The sequence below is a fragment of the Salmo salar genome, chromosome ssa17 (genome assembly GCF_905237065.1).
Source record: "Salmo salar chromosome ssa17, Ssal_v3.1, whole genome shotgun sequence".
Lineage (NCBI taxonomy): Eukaryota > Metazoa > Chordata > Actinopteri > Salmoniformes > Salmonidae > Salmo > Salmo salar.
Window position 1 is genome coordinate 3,488,871 of NC_059458.1, and position 23,659 is coordinate 3,512,529.

Here is a 23,659-nt window from a genome sequence, read left to right on the forward strand (position 1 = left end):
AATTACTCATCATAAACGTTGACAAAATACATAACAATTATTTTAAGAATTATAGATACAGAACTCCTTTATGCAATCGCTATGTCAGATTTTAAAAACAATTCTCAGTGAATGCAGACCACTGAGAAACTGAGCTACTATACTCTGCCCAGAGACAGGAGACGCCTCAATCCGCTTTCTGAAGGCTTTAGAGAGCCAATGGAAGCCTTAGAAAGTGCTTCGTAACCCCACAGATACTGTAGTTTCGATAGAGAATCAAAAGAACTACAAATTCTCAGACAGGCCAGTTCCTGCTTGGAATTTTCTCAGGTTTTTGCCTGCCATATGAGTTCTGTTATACTCACAGACACCATTCAAACAGTTTTAGAAACTTTAGAGTGTTTTCTATCCAAATCTACTAATAACATGCATATTCTAGTTTCTGGGCAAGAGTAGTAACCAGATTAAATCGGGTACGATTTTTTCATCCGGCCGTGAAAATACTGCCCCCTATCCACAACAGGTTAAATCTCTACCCAGAGGAGGATAGGCTCCCAATCTCGTTTCCTTCCTTTTAAAGAATTCCTATGGAGTTTGCCTTTCCCACCGTTGCCTTTGTTTTCTCTTTTTGGGGGGTTTACTTACTAATAAGCACTTTGTGACAAATGTATTTGTGAAATAGAGGTTAAAGAGCAATAAAACATATTTGAAACATAAAGCCATTGATCTTAACTAATCCCAGGACTCTTGGGTGTCTGACTAAAGCTTAAAGCCTGTCAGACCATGAGAAAAACAGTGAGTGAGGTATCCACAGGTGTAGTGACATAAAAACGGAACATGGTGGGTTATTACATAACATAGCCACTATAGACACACTGCTTACCGAGAGACAGAGAGATGAAACTTGCCTTATAACTATTAATTATTAATTAACCATTTGTCACTGGTTGCCCTGAATGAAACTTAATATATATGTAAATAGATTGATGAATCAACATAATGTATTTATAGGTGTACTCTGTAGGGGTTTGAACACTATGTGTTCAGCAGCCATGTGAGGTTACAGTCTAGCTCTAGATAGTGTCCAGTTACAGATAGAAAAGTCTGGGGGGGGGCATAGGGGAAGTACAGAGAGAGAGAGAGAGAGAGACAGAGAGAGGGGGGAGGAAGGGAGAAAGCATAGGGGATAGCATTGCTCTCAGTACCTGAGGAAAGCCACTTCAAGGACATAGGAATCACACACAGAACACAGAGAGGTTCAGCCCCGGCCCAGAGGAATTCCACTGAGAGAAACCACAGTCACTGCCTTCTTCTGTTTCACTTCAGCAAGCTTGAATTGAATCCCTAAGCAAAAAGGTATGGAATTACTGAATGTTTGGTTTTTAGATTGCTATAATGTATAATTTCTTAGGCTACTGTAGCTGTCCATGAAACACTAATGTATGTAATACCGTAGCCTAGTATAGTTAGATACCATATGGATTTGTTGTTGGTGTTGGGTATAGTGCATTTCAGATGTTTGACAAACAAAGCAAGCCAAAAGTTAGTAATTGCGTAGGCTCCTTGTGCCACACAATATTTGTGTGTAAGAGGCTAGACAAATGTTTATTCATAGGAAGTCTGCATCATCATAATGAATTTACTATTGTAAATGTTAGCTGAAGGGAATGAATCGTGTCATTCTTCAGTTTATATTGTTAAAAAACTACATTTTCTTAAATCTAAACATGTAGGTGACTGGACACATAATATACAGCTATACTAGAGAAATATCAATTTAGCACTGATGGAACTGTATTATCATGTATTATGGCACTGATAAAGCCTATTTATTGGAATATTTTTTTATGAATTCACCTTGCAAAATGTTTCATTATGTGGTTTGTGGTGTAGTAGACGTCACATACTCTTCCTAGTCTGCAGTGTTTATATTTTTAAACCAGTCCTACATCTGAGCGCATGCCAGTAGCCTAGGCTATATCTGGCATTTCAACTTTGCCCCACTTAGCTGCTGGCCCGTCATATGACATGGAAAAAGAAATCCAAGCCCACTTTTCAGTCAACCGGGCCACAACATAAACAGACTTATGACCTCCACATACAGTTAGAAAATATTTAACAAATCCATGAAATTACAAGAGGGCCGGATTACTGAACGCGCACGCAGGGCATGTGCCACGGGGCCCCTGAGATGGCATATGAACACCTCATAAGCAATGGCAAAATGTGTAGAATTCCAGGAAATTAGCTTTAAAACTGCAACAACAACAAAAAGGAGGTAGCAAATGTGGTAATGCAGCACTGTTTCTCTCACCTGAAATTGATTAAGGGTTAACTTCATTCCCACATCCATCCATTAGCCTAAAGTTGGTTTGGTTTGATAATTGTGCAAGAGCAAACATTTAAAAATAAATTCACGTGTGTAAACAATTGAAGTTCAACGTCTCTGTCTATCTATCTATCTCTCTTAACAGGGTCTTCAACGTCACCGGGATGGCGGAGGCACATCAGGCGGTTGGCTTCCAGTTCACCGTCACCCCAGACGGCATCGACCTCCACCTGAGCCGCGAGGTACTCAAACATATCTACCTGTCGGGAGTGACGTCATGGATAAAGCGCGCCATAAGATTTAAGGTTTGTTTTCGAATGACTAAGTAGCCCTACAGTCATTACCAAACCTGAATCTGATAGCTAGTTTGGTTTTTGTTGCAGTCCAGCACTAAAACAACTGATTCAAGTTATTATTATAGCCTTGATTGAATCAGGTGTCTGTAGCCTAGTGCTTGGCTGGGACATAGGCTAGCACATCCAGGAATAGCCTTGTTGGTCTGTTTGTAGGCTAACGATCTAAATTAACATTGAATTATTTTATTTCAGAATGGGATATTGACAGGCGTCTACCCTGCCAGCCCATCCAGTTGGCTGATCGCGGTGATAGCCATCATGAGCACCATGTATGCCAGGATAGACCCATCACTGGGAATGATAGATACCATCAAGAGGACCCTGCCTGTCAGGTCAGTGAGCAAATAACACAGTGATGAAGAGGCATTGGGGAAGAGCGATGCATATTTTTTCAGATTAAGTATATAACTGTGGGTATCTGTGGAAAGAATTTTCTGTTAAAGGACAATGCACATCATTTAGATGTGAGGTTCTCTCCTCTCTCCAGTGACTACATGACAGTGCAGACCCAGACAGTGCTGAGTGCCATCCTGTTTGCCACGGGCCTGTGGCTCTCTCTCATCCTCATGCTGAGGTACATTCTCAAGGCCCTTCTCTCCTACCACGCCTGGATCTTTGAGTCCCACGGCAAAATGAGCTTCTGCACCAAACTCTGGCTGGTACGTCTGTCAAATGTCTCTATTTCAATAGAAACATGATCAAAAGAGCAGCTCACTTATAGTTCAGAATCAAGACAATATATTTTCTGAGTTCTTAATCTCATCCATGAGTATTTGATTATTCTGACAATTAACCCAGTCATTGTGTTGTGTTGTTTCTCTTTAGAGTCTGGTGAAGATGTTCTCTGGCCGCAGACCTCTCCTCTACAGCTTCCAGGCCTCCCTACCCAGACTACCTGTGCCTAGCGTGGACGACACCATAACCAGGGTGAGAGAGAGGTGGTTATGTGTCTCATGTGCTTAGATGAAATACAATATGAAACTGATCACATTTGTTCAGGAAAGTGATGGACCAGGACCAGTGTAGAACCATATATGTACACTACATATCAGTATTATGTCATATAATCACTATGTGACCTTGCAGTACCTGGAATCAGTGCGCCCCCTGCTGGATGATGAGCAGTACAACCAGATGGAGGTGGTGGCCAATGACTTCAAGAGAGACGAGGCACCCAAACTCCAGAAATACCTCATCCTCAAATCCTGGTGGGCTACTAACTACGTACGTATTTTGAAGTGTGATGTCAGGTTACATGAAACGATAATGTGGTAAATGTATTTATTAAGCTGTTTTGGTGAGTGCTCAAAGTGCTCTTTAAAACAAATAATTAGTAGTTGAACAAATTATTGTAATAGATGATGTTTTACAGGTGAGTGATTGGTGGGAGGAGTACATCTACCTGAGAGGCAGGAGTCCCATCATGGTCAACAGTAACTTCTACGCCATGGTAAGACATGTCTATATGGGTACTCATACAGGGAACATGGCATTGCTTGAGATGTATCCAGTAACCTTTACCTAATGATGTATTTGATGATCTGCTTTAGGATCTGCTGTACGTGATTCCCACACACAGACAGGCAGCTCGGGCAGGGAATGTGGTTCACGCTATGCTGCAGTACCGACGCAAACTAGAGAGAGGAGAACATGCACCGGTAACGAGTACCCCTCTCTTTGTCTCTCTCACCCCCTCTCTCTCCCTCTTTGTACCCTTGAGAGTATTCAGGTCCCTCCCCCATTTCCCTTTTGGCCCTCGGCTCTCTCTCTACCCCCTAAATAACCCAGGTCATCTCCCTCCTTCTCTGTTAACCTAAATCATCCTCCCACTGCCTTCGACTTGTTTCTGGTCTAGGGCATTTCCATTTCAAAAGCCCCATGAGCACTAACCTATGAAGTCCATAGGAACACATCAAATTTGGTGTCAAATGAAAGCAAAGAGTATGTTTTGAGAAATTAAGGAATATATACATTTTCCAACCATTTTCCCTACTAAAAATTAGGAATAAGCAAAGGCTTAGATCTTTGGTCAAACTCATGGAAAAGGGGTCCTAGAAACATCTAGCAGAAAAAGTATTTTAAGTTATTAGAAATACATAAAAACACAATAACAAATATCAACACTTATATTTTGTTTTGCAGAAATGATTTGCCTTCTGTAAGTTTAATATATATTGTATTTCTGTGACCAAATACCCACATATCTTTGAGATAAAAATAAAATATATCTCTTATGAGGAGGGAGGATAATGAAAGTTCAGAGGTAAAAAGTAAAGGTAGACCTACCTAGTTATAGTGTTTTTACTGATAACAGTTTGGTTGATGATATATTAAGTGATTAAAACGTGTCATGAAATGGACCCATTATGTTATGTTACCATCATTCTGTTATCGGCTGTTATTCCACTTCACTTACTGTAGTTCAATAACCAAAATAGATTTTTTCAAACTCAAGTGGTCATATCATAGCTGTCACCCCATTCTTTCTGCAAAGATCTTTGAATCATAATTCAGAGTAGATAATTCGGAGTTTTTGGAAAACGTGGTCACCTAAAAAACTGAGGGAGATTTCACCGTTATTACCAAACTGTACTGTGCACTGTACTTCGGCGTAAATGTGTTTTTGTAAACTTTTCTATGGAAATTGTTTGATACATATATATATACATATACATATATATATATATATATATATATATATATATATATATATATATATATATATATATATTTACACACTGGTTGGAATAATATTGTGAAAATGATGATACCACCAAAAATGTCAGTGGGATTCCATTAACAGCTAGTTTTCAGTTTTCCCCTCCTCACTCAGACCACTCCCAGACAGTCCTAGCAAAATTCCTGCTTGAGAAATTGCTCTTTGCTAAGAAGCTTTTTCTGTGCATTTTTGACCAAGCATAGTAAGGTTTATACATTTTTTATTTTATTTAACCTTTATTTAACTAGGCAAGTCAGTTAAGAACAAATTCTTGCTTACAATGACAGTCTAGGAACAGTGGGTTAACTGCCTTGTTCAGGGGCAGAACAACAGATTTTTACCTTGTCAGCTCGGGGATTCGATCCAGCAACCTTTCAGTTACTGGCCCAATGCTTTAACCACTAGGCTACCTGCCGCCTAGTGGTTAGATTAAGGTACTTAATTGTTACCCAGAAATTATTTGTTATGGTGATAGAAATGGCTGCTTTGGACTTTTAAATGTAGTCCTTGTGCATAGAGTTGTATGGTTTGTTTATCTTTGCAGTCAATGGTTTTTGTTTGGCATACTCTCTCTCTAGTTGAGGGCTCTGGGGTGGTGCCCATGTGTTCCTATCAGATGGAGAGGATGTTCAACACCACACGTATCCCTGGCATAGAGACAGGTGAGCACGCTGCTGCCTTCTGGGGGCATAACACTATCAAACTATCGCTGGGTAGTTGCATGAATCAATATGAACATGAGTTTGTGTCAGACACATCTTCTGACCATCTTAAACAAAAACTATCATTCAAGAGAAGTGTGCATTCCCCACCGCCTTATAATGTTCTATGTCCTCACCCCTCTCCTACTCCTTGGTCCAGACTTTGTTCAGCACCTGAGTGACCGGAAGCACCTGGTGGTGTACCATAAGGGCCGCTTCTTCAAGGTGTGGCTGTACTACGGGGGACGCCACCTCTGGCCCTCTGAGCTGGAGACTCAGTTCCAGAGGATCCTCGACGACACCACGGAGCCACAGCCTGGGGAACTCAAACTGGCTGCCCTCACAGCCGGCAACAGGTATACACACATATAGGCACGAAAGTCCCTTCCTTCCTCACACACACATCAGAAATACAATGTCCACCTCTTATCCTCTCCCAGAGTTCCTTGGGCGCGGGCTCGTCTGAAGTACTTCAGCCAGGGTGTTAACAAAGCCTCTCTGGAGGCCATCGAGACGTCAGCCTTCTTCCTCACCCTTGACGACGAGGAGCACGGTTACGACCCTGACAAGCTGGGATCATTGGACCTGTACGCCAAGTCCGTGCTGCACGGGAAGTGTTATGACAGGTGAGACAAATGGGAAGTGCTATGACAGGTGAGACAAATGGGAAGTATTATGACAGGTGAGAGAAACGGGAAGTGCTATGACAGATGAGACAAATGGGAAGTGCTATGACAGGTGAGACAAATGGGAAGTATTATGACAGGTGAGAGAAACGGGAAGTGCTATGACAGATGAGACAAATGGGAAGTGCTATGACAGATGAGACAAATGGGAAGTGCTATGACAGGTGAGACGAACGGGAAGTGCTATGACAGGTGAGACGAACGGGAAGTGCTATGACAGATGAGACAAACGGGAAGTGCTATGACAGATGAGACAAACGGGAAGAGCTATGACAGGTGAGACGAACGGGAAGTGCTATGACAGGTGAGACAAACGGGAAGAGCTATGACAGGTGAGACAAACGGGAAGTGCTATGACAGGAGAAAGACAAACGGGAAGAGCTATGACAGGTGAGAGACAAACAGGAAGTGCTATGACAGGTGTGACAAACGGGAAGTGCTATGACAGGTGAGACAAATGGGAAGTGCTATGACAGGTGAGAGGAACGGGAAGTGCTATGACAGATGAGATGAACGGGAAGTGCTATGACAGGTGAGAGGAACGGGAAGTGCTATGACAGGTGAGATGAACGGGAAGTGCTATGACAGGTGAGATGAACGGGAAGTGCTATGACAGGTGAGATGAACGGGAAGTGCTATGACAGGTGGGACGGGACAGAAAAGATGCGTTGTAAAGTAGGCCTATTTCAGAGAGGATAGTTTAGCGCTATATTGCTTTTCTGTGCACTGCCTTTATGATGTGTGTTTCAGTGTTTAACCTGATATGCCTTCTCTCTCTCTCAGGTGGTTTGACAAATCCTTCACCCTGATTGCTTATAAGAATGGTAAACTGGGGGTCAATGCAGAACACTCGTGGGCAGACGCTCCCATTGTAGGACACATGTGGGAGGTAATGTTATTGATGGTCAGCCTTTTGGGGGCCCTAAGTGCGATTTGGTTGGGGGGCCCCACCTCACGGCAAAAAAAATTGTGGCCCCCCTATTGATGGCGAGGAGAAAAATGTACAATTTAGGCCTAATTTCCTGCAATTCTACCCATTTTCCATGTGGTAGAGAGACATTTCTGCAGTTTTAAAGCTAATTTCCCCAAATTCTACACATTTTGCCATGACTTATGTCATATTAATATGATATCTGAGTGAGAATGACTAACACAATCTGTGGGCCCCCAGGAGGTCAGGGCCCCTGGGCACATGCCTGGTCGGTATTCGGCCATGATTACTACAAGCTGGCTAGACTAACTACCAATCAAAAATGTACATGGCTGTGTCAGCTAATTGCACCTGGTGTTTTCTACTATTCTTACTCTGAACAGTAAGTTGAGACCCTGACTGAGTTCCTTTTTTTGAGGTCGGGGGCCCCCTAGCGACCGCTTATGTCTGTTGATGGTGTATTAATGATGTATTACAAACATGTTATTCTTAAACACAATATATGACATGGTGTGATTAATTGTGTTGTGTGAATGTAATGGTTGCTGTGCTGCTGTCTCTGTGTAGTACGTCCTAGCAACGGACTGCTTCCATCTGGGTTACACAGAGGAGGGGCACTGCAAAGGAGACATCAACAAGGGCCTGCCTCCCACCGCCAAACTGCAATGGGACATTCCATTGGAGGTATGGCTTCTAATGTGTTAGGGATCAAAAGTTGTAGCTTTAGTAAAGAGGGGAAAGCTAGTTTAGTGTTGTGTTCAGTAGACCAGTCAGTAGTTTCTACAGGCTGTCTTGTCTGAGCCTTTCTGGTCTCTGGTCTCTCCTCATCCCTCAGTGCCAGGAGGTCATTGAGGATTCCTACATGGTTGCCAAGGAGATAGCTGATGACGTGGACTTCCATGGCTGCCTGTTTGATGAGTTTGGGAAGGGCCTGATCAAGAAGAGTAGGACCAGTCCTGATGCCTTCATACAGCTAGCACTGCAGCTGGCTCAATTCAGGGTGTGTGTGTGTGTGTGTGTCAGCCATGAATAGACAACAGACAAACAATATCATGTCTCAAGCAAATAAACTGAATGTATTTGTTGTCTATGTATTGTAGGATAAGGGGGAGTTCTGTCTGACGTATGAGGCCTCGATGACCCGGATGTTCCGTGAGGGTAGGACAGAGACGGTTCGCTCCTGCACCATAGAGTCCACAGCCTTCGTCAGAGCCATGGAAGACAAGAACACTAAGGTGAGGACACACACCTTAAACACACACCTCTCTTACTGTGTACCTTTGTTAATCATTTCAGAGGCAATATAGAATGCACTAATGACAGCACAAGAGCAGTAACAGTCCCCTTCCACATACATGCTATGCATGCTAGATATAAATCATCAGATGTTTGACTATATCTGTGGTTAAATACAGTGTGGGTGCAGCACTGCAGGTGAGTAGCCTTGTCTGTGGGAGTTACTGATTGACAGTGACATGATGTAACTCTGCCAGTGAGGCTCAGGTCATTCTGACTCTGAGAACTAGGTGACCAGGACCCAAATGTCTGTTTCTTGTACCTATCTAGCGAGAGGAGTGTGTCCTCTAGAGCAAGCATGACCAACCCTCCTTCTGGAGAGCTACTGGCTATGCACTTTTTGCTTTTGTTCCAGCCCTGCACTAACATACCTGGTTCAGCTATTCAAGGTGCTGATGAACAGTTGATTAGTACAATCATGTGTGTCTGAATAGGGCTGGAGCAAAACCAGTAGCTCTGAAGGTGGAGGGCTGGCCACCACTGCACTATCTGTTGTGTTTTTTAGCTGGATCTGGGTTTTGATTGAATATCATCTGTTGTTTCTGTGAGCAGAGTGCCCAGAGGTTGGATCTCTTCCGGAAGGCTGCAGACAAACACCAGAACATGTATCGTCTGGCCATGACAGGCTCTGGCATCGACAGACACCTCTTCTGTCTTTACATCATGTCCAAGTACCTCAACATCGACTCACCATTCCTCAAACAGGTCAGCTCACTTCTGAGTGTTTGTGTAGTCAACACCATTATATGTGTTAAATTATACTTTGGCAGCCAAGTGATATGATATCAGAGATTTACACTTACCCTTCTTCTCAATTGACCCCCCCTCCCTTCCCCTTCTCTCTCTCCCTGTGTAGGTGTTGTCAGAGCCCTGGAGGTTGTCCACTAGTCAGACTCCTCAACAGCAGCTCAACATGGTCGACATCAACAAGTTCCCAAGATACGTGGGTGCAGGAGGGGGGTTTGGCCCTGTGAGTCTACCGCACGCACACAACACACACACAAGAAATTAGCTGGGACCAGATTCTCAAGTCCTACTACCATTGTGTCCTCTGTTACTTCTTCTGTCTGCTTCTTACTTCTATGTAGTCAGAGTTAGGGGTGATTGGTACTGTCTCTCCTGCGCCCCCAGGTGGCTGATGACGGCTATGGCGTCTCTTACATCATTGTAGGAGAGAACCTCATCACATTCCACATCTCCAGCAAGTTCTCCAGCCCTGAGACGGTGAGACCATTGTGTCACACTACATGATGAACCATAGAGTATATAGCACTTACATACTACCTTAATGGCAATCTAGCTGGATCTTTATCAGGTCAAACAACTGTCTGTCTCTTTCTCTGTAGGACTCGTACCGCTTTGGACAGAACATTCGACAGGCCATGCTGGACATTCGTGCGCTATTTGACCAAAACGACAAGAAAGAGATGTGATGACAGTCTGAAAGGTCTTTATAGACTTCATACCACATTTTCATGCTCTGTGACATTACATTATTTCCAAAACGGGCGGGTCACAACTAGTCTCTTCTGGGTAACGGCTTTAGAATGGGTCAAGTTATAGATCTTTTGGATATTTACTCAGTTAGCAGGAGGGAATTGTTTTGTAGAAATAAATATTTAATAAAGTATTTTGACTTTATTTCGCACAATCCCTTCTATAAAATGGCAGTGAATTTTTAACATAGTATTGAACCAATTCTGGCAAGAGCAATGAAGCACAAAATGCCTTGGTAGCTTTAAAGAACATATGATATAGTAATGTAGATTAAGGATAGGCAAGGCATCTGTTTAGTTCAGAGGCAGTAGTATTTGCATCTGATTGTAATATGTGTACACTTGTAAATAGCACTGTTTTGAGTATTTAAGTGATGTAATATATAAGGAAGTATATCTGAATCGTATGTACAGTTGAAGTCGGAAGTTTACATACACTTCTGTTGGAGTCATTAAAACTCGTTTTTCAACCACTCCACAAATTTCTTGTTAACAAACTATAGTTTTGGCAAGTAATTTTTCCAACAATTGTTTACAGACAGATTATTTCACTTATAACTCACTGTATCACAATTCCAGTGGGTCAGAAGTTTACATACACTAAGTTGACTGGGCCTTTAAACAGCTTGGAAAATTCCATAAAATTATGTAACGGCTTTAGAAGCTTCTGATAGGCTAATTGACATGATTTGAGTCAATTGGAGGTGTACCTGTGGATGTATTTCAAGGCCTACCTTCAAACTCACTGCCTCTTTGCTTGACATCATGGGAAAATCAAAAGAAATCAGCCAAGATCTCAGAAAAAAAATTGTGGACCTCCACAAGTCTGGTTCATCCTTGGGAGCAATTTCCAAACGCCTGAAGGTACCACGTTCATCTGTACAAACAATAGTATGCAAGTATAAACACCATGGGACCACGCAGCCATCATACCGCTCAGGAAGGAGACGCATTCTGTCTCCTAGAGATGAACATACATTGGTGCGAAAAGTGCAAATCAATCCCAGAACAACAGCAAAGGACCTTGTGAAGATTCTAGAGGAAACAGGCACAAAATAATCTATATCCACAGTAAAACGAGTCCTATATTGACAACCTGAAAGGCCGCTCAGCAAGGAAGACGCCACTGCTTCAAAACCGCCTTAAAAAAGCCAGACTACGGTTTGCAACTGCACATGGGGACAATATTGTACTTTTTGGAGAAATGTCCTCTGGTCTGATGAAACAAAAATAGAACTGTTTGGCCATAATGACCATCGTTATGTTTGGAGGAAAAAGGGGGACGCTTGCAAGCCGAAGAACACCATCCCAACCGTGAAGCACGGTGGTGGCAGCATCATGTTGTGGGGGTGCTTTGCTGCAGGAGGGACTGGTGCACTTCACAAAATAGATGGCATCATGAGGAAGAAAATGATGTGGATATATTGATGCAACATCTCAAGACATCAGTCAGGAAGTTAAAGCTTGGTCCCAAATGGACAATGACCCCAAGCATACATCCAAAGTTGTGGCAAAATGGTTTAAGGACAACAAAGTCAAGGTATTGGAGTGGCCATCACAAAGCCCTGACCTCAATCCTATCGAAAAGTTGTGGGCAGAACTGAAAAAGCGTGTGCGAGCAAGGAGGCCTACAAACCAGACTCAGTTACCCCAGCTCTGTCAGGAGGAATCGGCCAAAATTCACCCAACTTATTGTGGGAAGCTTGTGGAAGGCTACTCGAAACATTTGACCCAAGTTAAACAATTTAAAGGCAATGCTATCAAATACTAATTGAGTGTATATAAACTTCTGACCCACTAGGAATGTGATGAAAGAAATAAAAAGCTGAAATAAATAATTCTCTACTATTCTGACATTTCACATTCTTAAAATAAAGTGGTGACGCTAACTGACCTAAGACAGGGAATTTTTATTTGGATTAAATGTCAGGAATTGTGAAAAACTGAGTTTAAATGTATTTGGCTAAGGTGTATGTAAACTTAAGACTTCAACCGTATGTGTTTAGAGTATATTATAATAAAGAATATGTTGATTGTTTGTTTTACCTCTTCTTTGGACTTGAGGACACATAAAAATGTATACTCTCATACCTGAACTGTGTGGCCAACTACACCACGTACATTTCCAGTTGCCATGTATAGCAGAGGAATTACATTCTGGTGTGCAAAGTACTTAGTTACTACATGGCATAATGACAACATCCTGCTTTAAGAAACTATAGGAGAGAACAAACGCAGTCCTTCAGTGTAAGAGAGGATCCAGTTTTATTTCAGTTTGTAAGCAGTGCCATACAACCCTTTATGGTACCAGACATTAGAAAAGGCCTTACATCAGATGACTGGAGAGTACTAAGGGCTAGATTCAATCAGATTGACATCTGCATAGCAGTTGTTTTGGCAGTGTGGGAACTGCATAGAGCTGTCAAATCCACAAGCGTCTCATTGTGTTACCTTATTGTGGACACTGCCATTGGATACACTGAAACATCCCATGCAGCCACGTTAGAAGTTCAAACACTTGAATTAGATTGATACCGTATAAATTCCCCATTCAAATTAACATGAAAACATGCATTAGCCTAACATCAATGGTTTGACATTTTATAAATTATTTCTAAACACCGATAGCCTACACTTTCTAGAGCGGTAGGATTAAGGGAGTGGTTTGTGACATACAGAAGCAGCCACTCACCGATAGAATATCTCATACCGCAGTCACAACTTTAAAACATCTGCTATGCAGATGTCGGCCAATGCTGGTTAATTCTCCATCTGATTTGAAGCCTAAGACTACACTTATCCCAACCAGGATGATTAGATGCAGATTGTACATTTATTGGGATAGTGTGAAATACTAGTGTTGGCAAATCTGAGCAAAGTACACTACCGGTATACAAATTGTATGGAACCTCTAGGTACTGGAAGATTCTATAGAAAATCAGCTAGTGTAAGCTCTGCTACAGATGGATGCACTGGTACTATTTTCATGGAGCAAAGTGTCAACCAAGACTTGAACACTCACCGTTTCATCTGCCTCTTACGATACCTGCTTCCTTAAAAGGTAGGTGTGTGCAATGCAACAGAGTTGAGACACCATGCTCAGACTTCTTCCAAATCCTACTCAGTGTGATCATATCTCCATAGGTGAGTATACCAAACTATACCAGGATGTTCTGTTTATTGCCTGTAAGATGACAGAATGGATTTAATGTCCTTGTTGTGACTGATTCTATCACTGATTAGAAGTACAAAACAGCAATATGAACAGAGGGAGTCCAATTTGATAATGCATTCCTTTAGATCCATCAATTTGATAGTGTTCTTGTAAAACTGGCAAGAAAATAAAAATCTATTTGATTTATTCGTTTTTTGGGGGGGGATACAAAAAGTGAAAGTAAAAAAAGCAACCCTTATGTTCACTCTTTTCTCTTGACAGTAACTTTTCAATCTTTCCAGGCATCTGTTACAGCTTTAAACTAGAACTAAAGTTTTTAAACTGTACACAAAGTGAACGGACAAACAAAAACGCTATATCACTACCCATCGCTTAATTTTTTTTTTTACTCTTACACATGCTTGTCGAGAACGAGCACCCTTAAAAAAGAGCCCAAGAGGCAACGGACACCCAGAGTCTCCTAAAGATTCTAAATGAATCAACAGAATCGGATAATCATAATCTATTCTTAAACCCAGAAGCTGCCTGCCTCTTCAGTCAAACATAACAGATTACAAAAGGCAAATGGATTTTTAGTTGTTTTCTTTTTAGAGATGTTTTTGTTGATACTGCATCCATTGTGTGATGACCTGCCCCTAAGGCTTCTGACGGTCTGAGGCAGGTGTACATACACCTCAACCCAGTTAATTGTGTGTATATATATATATATATATATACACACACGTGTATACGTTTGACACACTCTAGGATGGTTTTCTATGAGTCTAAAAAAAAACCTGGGCCAAGCTCTGTGGTTCCAGTCTGCATTGCAGGGGAGGTATTATGAGGTTGCGCCGGGTGTGGGGTTGACATTCTGTGTGGAGAGCTGAGGAGCGACCTCGATGATTCGTGGTTTGTCGATGATGCGGGCGGTGCGGTTGCCCTTCTCCACAATGCCGATGATCCAGGCCTGGTGGCCCTCGCCGTATTTAGGAGATTTGATCTCAGCACAGAAACGAGCTGCCTGCTCCCTGGGAAGACAGATCAACAGACCCCCTATAGATAGAGACAGAGGTGGCTGATGAGTATATGTGTGAAAGAGGTGAGAGAACCTAGACAGACAACAGGCCGACAAAAAAACACATGCACGGCCAGAGACACACAAACATTCACACATACCTGATGTCTCGGGGCAGGTGCCGTGCATGAGTCCGAACATGTTCCCGCAGGCCTTGGACACAGCGGCCATCTTGGCGAGCACAGGGAGGTTGTGAATGACGAATGAGACCTCGCTACGCTGTTGCCGTGCCAATGTCTGGGCATGGCCCAGAATCCCGAAGCCAGTGATGTCAGTGGCGGCGTGAGCGTTGAAGGTGTGCATCAGACCTGCAGCTGGAGAGAAAAACAACTACATCAATATTCACATTACATTCATCCAAACAATGGTAGAAGTTAGACAGGAGAGAAGGGGGAGAACAACTTGAGGACAGGTACTTGTTCTGTTGAGTCGGGCGGTGTGTGTACCTGTCCTGTTGAGCCGGGCCATGTTCATCATAGCTTCCTGATAGGCCAGCTCTACATCCTCCTGAGTCACCACCAGCTTGATCTTATTCCACTTGTCAGGCTGAGGGACAGACATATACATACGATTTTAGACCACTTTTGAGGCATGGCAATGACTGATAAAGCTTTGATTGGGTCCAACTGTCCCTCCCGTTGATATTTTTTGACGGATAGACGTTTTGTTCATTACATTGACATTTTAGTGTTTAAGTTACAATACAGTAAATCAAAGGAGAGGTTAGTGTGTTGAGACTTACAATGTCCAGCCACTGGTGTACCGCCACAGCCACCTGAGTCCCAAGAGGTTTGGTGAGAATCAACACATCTCCTGGCACTGCGTTGTCTGGCCTGGAAGACAGCAGACACCACATCACCATAGCTATCATTACTATCACAACACAGCTCACATGATCAAAGCAATTAGAGTTTAGAGGCTCAGAGAGAGAGATCTGAATAATAGTGAAATCCCCAAAAGTGTGAAAGACAGGAGGGCAGCTGTCTGTGAGGAGAGGGTTCTTACATGATGAACTCATTGGGTTGACAGACCGTAGTGGCCACCCCCCCCAGGACCACCCAGGGGTTAAGAACTGTCTGTCCCCCCGTAACAGACGTGCCTGCTTCCTCCGACGCATCTTTGAACCCCTGGATGATCAGAGGCATCACCTTGTCCCGCTCCTGACAGGGACACAGAGACATGGGAGGGACTATTTAGTGGCTGGGTGCTACACATTGGTAGTGTGTGTGTGTGTGTGTGTGTGTGTGTGTGTGTGTGTGTGTGTGTGTGTTGCCATGCACCTTTTCTGACAGTTTGTTACTGATCCCCAGTAGCATCAACATGTTGTCACATTCCGTCACTCCCATGGCGTACAGGTCACTTAGAACATTGGCACACGCAATTCGCCCCTATAGAAACAGACAGGAATAAAGAAGGCATTATTGACATGATTTACTGTAGATATGAATGAAGATAACACATACTCTGCTCAAGGTGAAAGAAACGACTCCAGTCCAAAGCTCTCAGTAACTACTCAATCTATACGATACTCACAGGACCTAAAGCATGTAAGGTATGCCTGAAAACATTAACACAATGAGGGGTACAGAATGAGAACCTACCATCATATAGGGGTCGTCCACTATCGGGTAGATGTAGTCTGTCGTTTGGACTAGAGAAAGGCCCCCGTGCCTGAGGGGGATGACACAGGTGTCCATACCAATGCCTGCAAAGAACAGTTATTATTAACCTGTTGGGGATAGGGGGCAGTATTTGCACGGCCGGATAAAAAAACGTACCCGATTTAATCTGGTTACTACTCCTGCCCAGTAACTAGAATATGCATATAATTGTTTGATTTGGATAGGAAACACCCTAAAGTTTCTAAAACTGTTTGAATGGTGTCTGTGAGTATAACAGAACTCATTTGGCAGGCCAAAACCTGAGAAGATTCCAAACAGGAAGCGCTCTCTCTGACTATTTCTTGGCCTTCTTGATCATCTCTATCCAAAACAGGGGATCTCTGGCATAACGTGATATTTTCTAACGCTCCCATAGGCTCTCAGAAGGCGCCAGAACGTTGAATGATGACTTTGCAGGCCATGGCTGAAAAACAGTAGCGCATTTGGATAGTGGTCGATCTGAGAACAATGAGACTGTGGCACTCGTGCACGAGACTCCACCATGTTTACATTTTCAGTCTTTGAACGAAAACAGGGTTTCCCGGTCGGAATATTATCGCTTTTTTACGAGAAAAATCGCATAAAAATTTATTTTAAACAGCGTTTGACATGCTTCGAAGTACGGTAATGGAATATTTTGAATTTGTTTGTCGCGCCGGGCGCGTCGCCCTTCTTTACCCTTCGGATAGTGTCTTGAACGCACAAACAAAACGCCGCTATTTGGATATAACTATGGATTATTTGGAACCAAACCAACATTTGTTATTGAAGTAGAAGTCCTGGGAGTGCATTCTGACGAAGAACAGCAAAGGTAATCCAATTTTTCTTATAGTAAATCTGAGTTTGGTGAGTACCACACTTGGTGGGTGTCAAAATAGCTAGCCTGTGATGGCCGGGCTATCTACTCAGAATATTGCAAAATATGCTTTCACCGAAAAGCTATTTTAAAATCGGACATAGCGATTGCATAAAGGAGTTCTGTATCTATAATTCTTAAAATAATTGTTATGTTTTTTGTAAACGATTATCAAGAGTAATTTAGTAAATTCACCGGAAGTGTTCGGTGGGAATGCTAGTCACATGCTAGTCACATGCTAATGTAAAAAAGCTGGTTTTTGATATAAATATGAACTTGATTGAACAAAACATGCATGTATTGTATAACATAATGTCCTAGGAGTGTCATCTGATGAAGATCATCAAAGGTTAGTGCTGCATTTAGCTGTGGTTTTGGTGACATTATATGCTAGCTTGAAAAATGGGTGTCTGATTATTTCTGGCTGGGTACTCTGCTGACATAATCTAATGTTTTGCTTTCGTTGTAAAGCCTTTTTGAAATCGGACAGTGTGGTTAGATTAACGAGAGTCTTGTCTTTAAAATGGTGTAAAATAGTCATATGTTTGAGAAATTGAAGTAATAGCATTTAAGGTATTTGAATATCGCGCCACAGGATTCCACTGGCTGTTGAGTAGGTGGGACGCAAGCGTCCCACCTAGCCCATAGAGGTTAAACTGTAAGTTATCTGAAGAATGGATGTGAATAAAGTGTGTGTGTGTTCATACCAAGTCTGGGCATGACGGCTCCAAGGAACTGTTCATCCTCCTGATAGTGGTTCTCCTGCAGGGCTTCTAGAAGCTTCTGTAGCACATCCTGGGGTACCTATGGAATAACAAGCAGATTACCTCAGAACTACAAGTCAAGCTTAATCATCATCCTAATGTGTTGCATTTGTAGTGCTTTTCTCAAACTCACCAAACTTTACATTGTATAGTTATAAAAATAAAGTAAATGTCTGCTCATTGCTCCAAAACATGACTTAATGTTGACGCTAGAGACACAGCAAGGACACTTTTGAAAGCAGCAAAGACTAAGTGGCCAATAACATTCTATTCATTGCCATTACACCAGTAGCCAGTCTTCGATGTACCCTAATAAATCTGTTCACAGCGCCAGGGGTGTAGAAAAACCCACCTTGCAGCCCGTTCCTTTGAGCTCAGTGAAGCGTGTGAGTCTGAAGCTCTTGTCTAGCTCGTAGCTCTCTGGGTTAAACGACTCTCTGACAGACATGGCTGGAGACACTTTGGGACCTCAGTCAATAACCTGAGGACAGAAGATAGGGAGAAGGGGAGAGAGGGATGAGAAACATGGCTGGAGTAACACTGGACAGTCACCCCTGACTACATCTCTTCTCTGTTCAACCAATTAGCATCCAGGATCAGGATACAGCAAATAAGGAGAGAAGGACCGAGGGATGAGTAAAGGAAAGAGGTTGTGAAACATTAAATATTCTGTTTTAGTGTAACTACTACTAAACTGAAAAGGTAAAGGCATAGTGGATGCTTATGCAGACATTTGATTAGAACAATTTACCATCGGCTATCAATAGTGTTGAAGAATAATTTTGTATCTCAAAGTGCTATTAATGAAGATTAGTTTATATCTCAAAAATGTCCAAAGTGAGTGAACTTACAAAAAACTAATCTAACTAAAAATGTATGTACAATGCCTTGCGAAAGTATTCATCCCCCTTGGCATTTTTCCTATTTTGTTGCATTACAACCTGGAATTTGAATGGATTTTTATTTGGATTTCATGTAATGGACATACACAAAATAGTCCAAATTGGTGAAGTGAAACAAAGAACTTGTTTCAAAAAACTGTGGTGCCTGCATATGTATTCACTCCCTTTGCTATGAAGCCCCTAAATAAGACCTGGTGCAACCAATTACCTTCAGAAGTCACATAGTTAGTTAAACAAAGTCCACCTGTGTGCAATCTAAGTGTCACATGATCTCAGTATATATACACCTGTTCTGAAAGGCCCCAGAGTCTGCAACACCACTAAGCAAGCAGCACTATGAAGACCAAGGAGCTCTCCAAACAGGTCAGGGACAACGTTGTGGACAAGTACAGATCAGGGTTGGGTTATGCAAAAATATCTGAAACTGAACATCCCACGGAGCACCATTAAATCCATTATTAAAAAATTGAAAGAATATGGCACAACAAACCTGCCAAGAGAGGGCCTCCCACCAACACTCACGGACCAGGCAAGGAGGGTATTAATCAGAGAGGCAACAAAGGGACCAAAGATAACCCTGAAGGAGCTGCAAAGCTCCACAGCGGAGATTGGAGTATCTGTTCATAGGACCACTTTAAGCCGTACACTCCACAGAACGGGGCTTTACGGAAGAGTGGCCAGAAAAAAATAAGCAAACATGTTTGGTGTTCGCCAAAAGGCATGTGGGAGACTCCCCAAACATATGGAAGAAGGTACTCTGGTCAGATGAGACTAAAATGTAGCTTTTTGGCCATCAAGGAAAACACAATGTCTGGCGCAAACTCAACACCTCTCATCACCCCGAGAACATCATCGGCAGGGACTGGGAAACTGGTCAGAATTGAAGGAATGATGGATGGCGCTAAATACAGGGAAATTCTTGAAGGAAACCTGTCTTCTAGAGACTTGAGACTGGGACAGAGGTTCACCTTCCAGCAGGACGATGACCCTAAGCATACTGCTAAAGCAACACTCAAGTGGTTTAAGGGGAAACATTGAAATGTCTTGGAATGGCCTAGTCAAAGCCCAGACTTCAATCCAATTGAGAATCTGTCGTATGACAAAGATTGCTGTACACCAGCAGAACCCATCCAACTTGAAGAACGGGCAAAAATCCCAGTGGCTAGATGTGCCAAGCTTATAGAGACATACCCCAAGAGACTTGCAGATGTAGTTGCTGCAAAAGGTGGCTCTACAAAGTATTGACTTTGTGGGGGTGAATAGTTATGCACGCTCAAGTGTTCATTTTTTTTTTCCTCATTCCTTGTTTGTTTCACAAAAAATATTTTGCATCTTCAAAGTGTTAGGCATGTTGTGTGAATCAAACGATACAAACCCCCCCAAAAATACATTTAAATTCCAGGTTGTAAGGCAACAAAATAGGAAAAATGCCAAGGGGGATGAATACTTTCGCAAGCCACTGTATCTTTAAAGCTGAATCAGTTGATCAATGGCTTGAACTTGTTGCAAAATCCAATAAATCATAAATGAATCACTCAAAAAAAGGGAAAAGTTAATTTCTTAGATCAAATGAAATTGTATTTGTCAAATGCACCAAATAGAAGTTGTAGACCTTACAGTGATATGCTTACTTACAAGCTCTTTACCAATGATGCAGTTAAATGAAAAAAGAACAAGAAATAAAACAAGAATGAAGCCATATACAAGGATTACCAATACCATATCAATGTGCAGGGATACATGGTAATTAAGGTAGATATGTACATGTAGCAGGGAGGGGTAAAGTGAATAGGCATCGGATAGATTGAAATTAGCAGCAGCGTATATGTGTACATGTGTGATAATGTGTGTCTGTTAGATTTTTTTATGTGGGATAAGTCCATCCACACAGATTGTTCCAAAGATCGTCTAAGAAAGGAGAGCTAGTATTTGATTGTTCTAGTGCGCACAGGTGTGGTTTTCTGAGATAATTCAGCAATTAACATCCCATCATGCTTTGGGTCATGTGTAAAAATGCCCAGTTGCCCATTATTTTGGCTACCACAGCAAGAAGAGGTCTTAGTCACTTTGAAAGAGGGGTCTCAAAGTAGCATAGGGGGTTTAAAGGTTGTGTGTCTCAGTCACCAGATCAAAACACAATTGAACACTTATGGGAGATTCTAGAGCGGTACCCGAGACAGCGTTTTACGCCACCATCAACAAGACACCAAATGATGGAATTTCTCTAGGAAGAAAGGTGTCGCATCCCTCCAACAGAGTTCCAGACACTTGTAGAATCGCATCCCTCCAACAGAGTTCCAGACACTTGTAGAATCTATGCCAAGGCGCATTGAAGCTGTTCTAGTGGCTCAACACCCTATTAAGACACTATGTTGGTGTTTCCTTTATTTTGGCAGTTACCTGTAGTTTTGGCCAAATTCACAAGTCTTCCATTGATATCCTTTAACATAAACACCTGTTTACAGTGACAAGTACAGGTGAGAAAACACATAGCTCAATGTGAAACCACGTTTTGGCTATGTTTTCCTCTAGTTCTGCAGAGTATAAAAACTGTTTTTGTTGACCACTCACTGACATAGCAACCAGAGACCAGTTTCCATGTATTTATTCACATCTGTTTCACTTTGCTGTGACATTAAAAGCAATGATTTATATATAAACCTTAATTTGCTGATTCTATGTATTGGCCAATAAGAGGCTTTGAAGCCCCAAGTTAGCCATATTGGCACTCACCAGAAGAAGCAGTCCTCCATAGGAATGAATGGAATTCTACAGTATTTCAATTAAATGTTTCAGGGACAAAATTACATGTATTTAAGTATTTTGTTGTTGTAGCAGGGACAGTAACATTAAAACTTTTTTAAAAGGTAGATGGTAAATGTTTTTGTTTATTTTATGTTTAGCACACATTAAACTATGCATTAAGGGGTCTAATAGAATAATCGTGTCTAAACAAATGTAGACATTAATAAATGTATTTCTAAAGATCCAAAATAATATTTTTTTTAACTTTGGGGAGTGCCAAGATGGAGGCGCGGCGGATTCAAAACAGCGCCTCCTGTCAGTCATCTAGAATATATCATTGATGAGAAGCGTGGACGTTGGACATAGAATCAGACCTAACTAGTCGATCTGGTCTCGGGCAATTTGATGGCTAAATAAAACAAAAATTGAATACATTAAATATTAAACACAATCCCAGTTGCAGGCTATCTTGCGTCACTGTGTGATCCTGTATTTTATCATGGCTCCGGATAAATTGTTGCGCTTGGGGTCCTAGTCAGAGTTTGGCTTCTGAAACAGTGCGAGGAGGATGTGAAGTTGGGCTAGTGTGCGCCGGCTCAAATTAAATCATGCACCAGACATTTTCAGCCAAATCATTTCCGGCAGTCAAAAGTTACCAATATTAATCAATTAGCTATCTACAGACATTAAAACAATCTTAGCAATAATTGTGTGAGTTTTTCCTGTCTTCCAGCTGCATGCTTGTAGCCTGCCAGAGAGCTAACATTAGCTAATAGCCTGTTTGCTAATCAATGAGTTTAGCTAGCTGATGTGCTAACTATTAATCAAGTGGGACATCGTTTGTGTGACTAATCGGGTTTCATACAACAGTTAAAAAGCGGATAAAACAATACTGTATTCTTAATCATTTAAATTAGCGAGACCAGAACGAAAAATAGCATTTTATGTTTCGAAGTAACCGGGAAAGCAGTACATAAAAATGTCGGCGGTGGAAAAAAATTAACCCCTTCCTGTACAGCGCCATGCGAGACGTGCTACAACAGACTTTGTAACAATAAAATAACGCCATACATGCAATTTGCACACAGTTTGTAATCATATACTGCATTACATATATGTAAAATACCCCCCCTTTGCATTTATAGGGCTGAACCAGAGTTATATTCGTATAACATTTCCCCTTTAATTGCTCTCACCAGTTTATCCTTACCGGTTTTGCTTTAGCGGCGGGTCTCCAGAAACAAGAGAAGGAACAGTACCAGAATGCATTTGGAGTAAATCGGGTGTCCTTGAAGATAGCCTGACGAAAAATCTATTAACTTTTATTTTTTGTTTTACAACTGAATATATTTCATTTTATCGCGTTAGGAAATGCATAAAATAAATAGATGTACATGCATCAGATAATATCACAAGGTGAGGACCGTCATCACAACGGGAGAAATCTTGAGGTAAAGCACGAGATCACAAAGGGTCCTTCGCAAGGAGACTGGCGCCTTTACCTCCCCTTTAAAGAACCGCAGAGTCTGGCAATAAAAGTCAACAATGGATTGTACCTTTAATTTAGTCTTCCCTCCAATATGATAGAGATCAGTATGCAATCACAGATGTTCTAATCAAGTTTATAGCGTTTACAATAGAAACAGTGCATGCATAATGTTATATGATTGTACATTCATTGTGAAATTAATTCTGAATTCCAGGTTATATGTACAGTATCTGGTTTTATAAAATGTGTGGTTTTAACCATGTGGAAAGAGACTGATCATTTTCCTTTTAAATTAATGCCTGAATTAAAGGTTTGCATTAGCCGACTTGCTAAATGTAATTCTAATCAGCTCATACAATTATACACCTTATATGTCAGGACTAAGGCACTGATAAAATGAGGGGGTACCATAGCATTGATGCATCTGATAATAACTGGATAGACCTGATATGACAGACTGCGCTCATAGACTAGATGTAACATAGTAAACGTAAATCCGGGAAGTTCAAATTAGTAT

At 41.8% G+C, this 23,659-nt stretch overlaps 2 protein-coding genes across 3 annotated transcripts; one reads left to right on the forward strand and one right to left on the reverse strand.

The window, feature by feature from the left end:
- The first annotated feature begins 1,112 nt into the window (after positions 1-1,112).
- On the forward strand, positions 1,113-10,512 carry LOC123728133 (carnitine O-palmitoyltransferase 1, liver isoform-like). The gene is made up of 19 exons (XM_045698718.1): positions 1,113-1,335; positions 2,454-2,613; positions 2,857-2,996; positions 3,152-3,323; positions 3,490-3,591; positions 3,751-3,888; positions 4,037-4,114; positions 4,215-4,329; positions 5,962-6,045; positions 6,245-6,440; positions 6,525-6,710; positions 7,554-7,659; positions 8,269-8,385; positions 8,537-8,701; positions 8,802-8,936; positions 9,550-9,702; positions 9,854-9,967; positions 10,129-10,221; positions 10,344-10,512. The coding sequence occupies exons 2-19, from the start codon at positions 2,473-2,475 to the stop codon at positions 10,428-10,430; spliced, it is 2,322 nt and encodes a 773-aa protein (XP_045554674.1). The 5' UTR covers positions 1,113-1,335; positions 2,454-2,472; the 3' UTR covers positions 10,431-10,512.
- A 2,227-nt stretch (positions 10,513-12,739) lies between these two features.
- sephs1 (selenophosphate synthetase 1) lies at positions 12,740-23,138 on the reverse strand. Of its 2 annotated transcripts, none has more exon segments than NM_001173937.1 (10): positions 12,740-14,703; positions 14,827-15,039; positions 15,172-15,271; positions 15,468-15,558; positions 15,731-15,885; positions 16,006-16,113; positions 16,327-16,430; positions 17,950-18,046; positions 18,359-18,487; positions 22,850-22,871. In NM_001173937.1, coding segments are annotated over 9 exon segments (1,179 nt in total). In that variant the 5' UTR covers positions 18,455-18,487; positions 22,850-22,871; the 3' UTR covers positions 12,740-14,488.
- Positions 23,139-23,659: the final 521 nt, after the last annotated feature.

Bases quoted from the DNA above. Each gene is read 5' to 3' on its own strand.
- LOC123728133 (XM_045698718.1), top strand. From the start codon at position 2,473: ATGGCGGAGGCACATCAGGCGGTTGGCTTCCAGTTCACCGTCACCCCA. The intron at 4,330-5,961 runs GTACCCCTCTCT...CTCTCTCTCTAG, and splicing joins AGAACATGCACCGGTAACGA to TTGAGGGCTCTGGGGTGGTG. The intron at 10,222-10,343 runs GTGAGACCATTG...CTTTCTCTGTAG, and splicing joins AGTTCTCCAGCCCTGAGACG to GACTCGTACCGCTTTGGACA.
- sephs1 (XM_014124946.2), bottom strand. From the start codon at position 18,454: ATGTCTGTCAGAGAGTCGTTTAACCCAGAGAGCTACGAGCTAGACAAG. The intron at 16,114-16,326 runs GTAGGTTCTCAT...CTGTTTCTATAG, and splicing joins TGGACGACCCCTATATGATG to GGGCGAATTGCGTGTGCCAA. The intron at 15,272-15,467 runs GTAAGTCTCAAC...TCTGTCCCTCAG, and splicing joins TACACCAGTGGCTGGACATT to CCTGACAAGTGGAATAAGAT.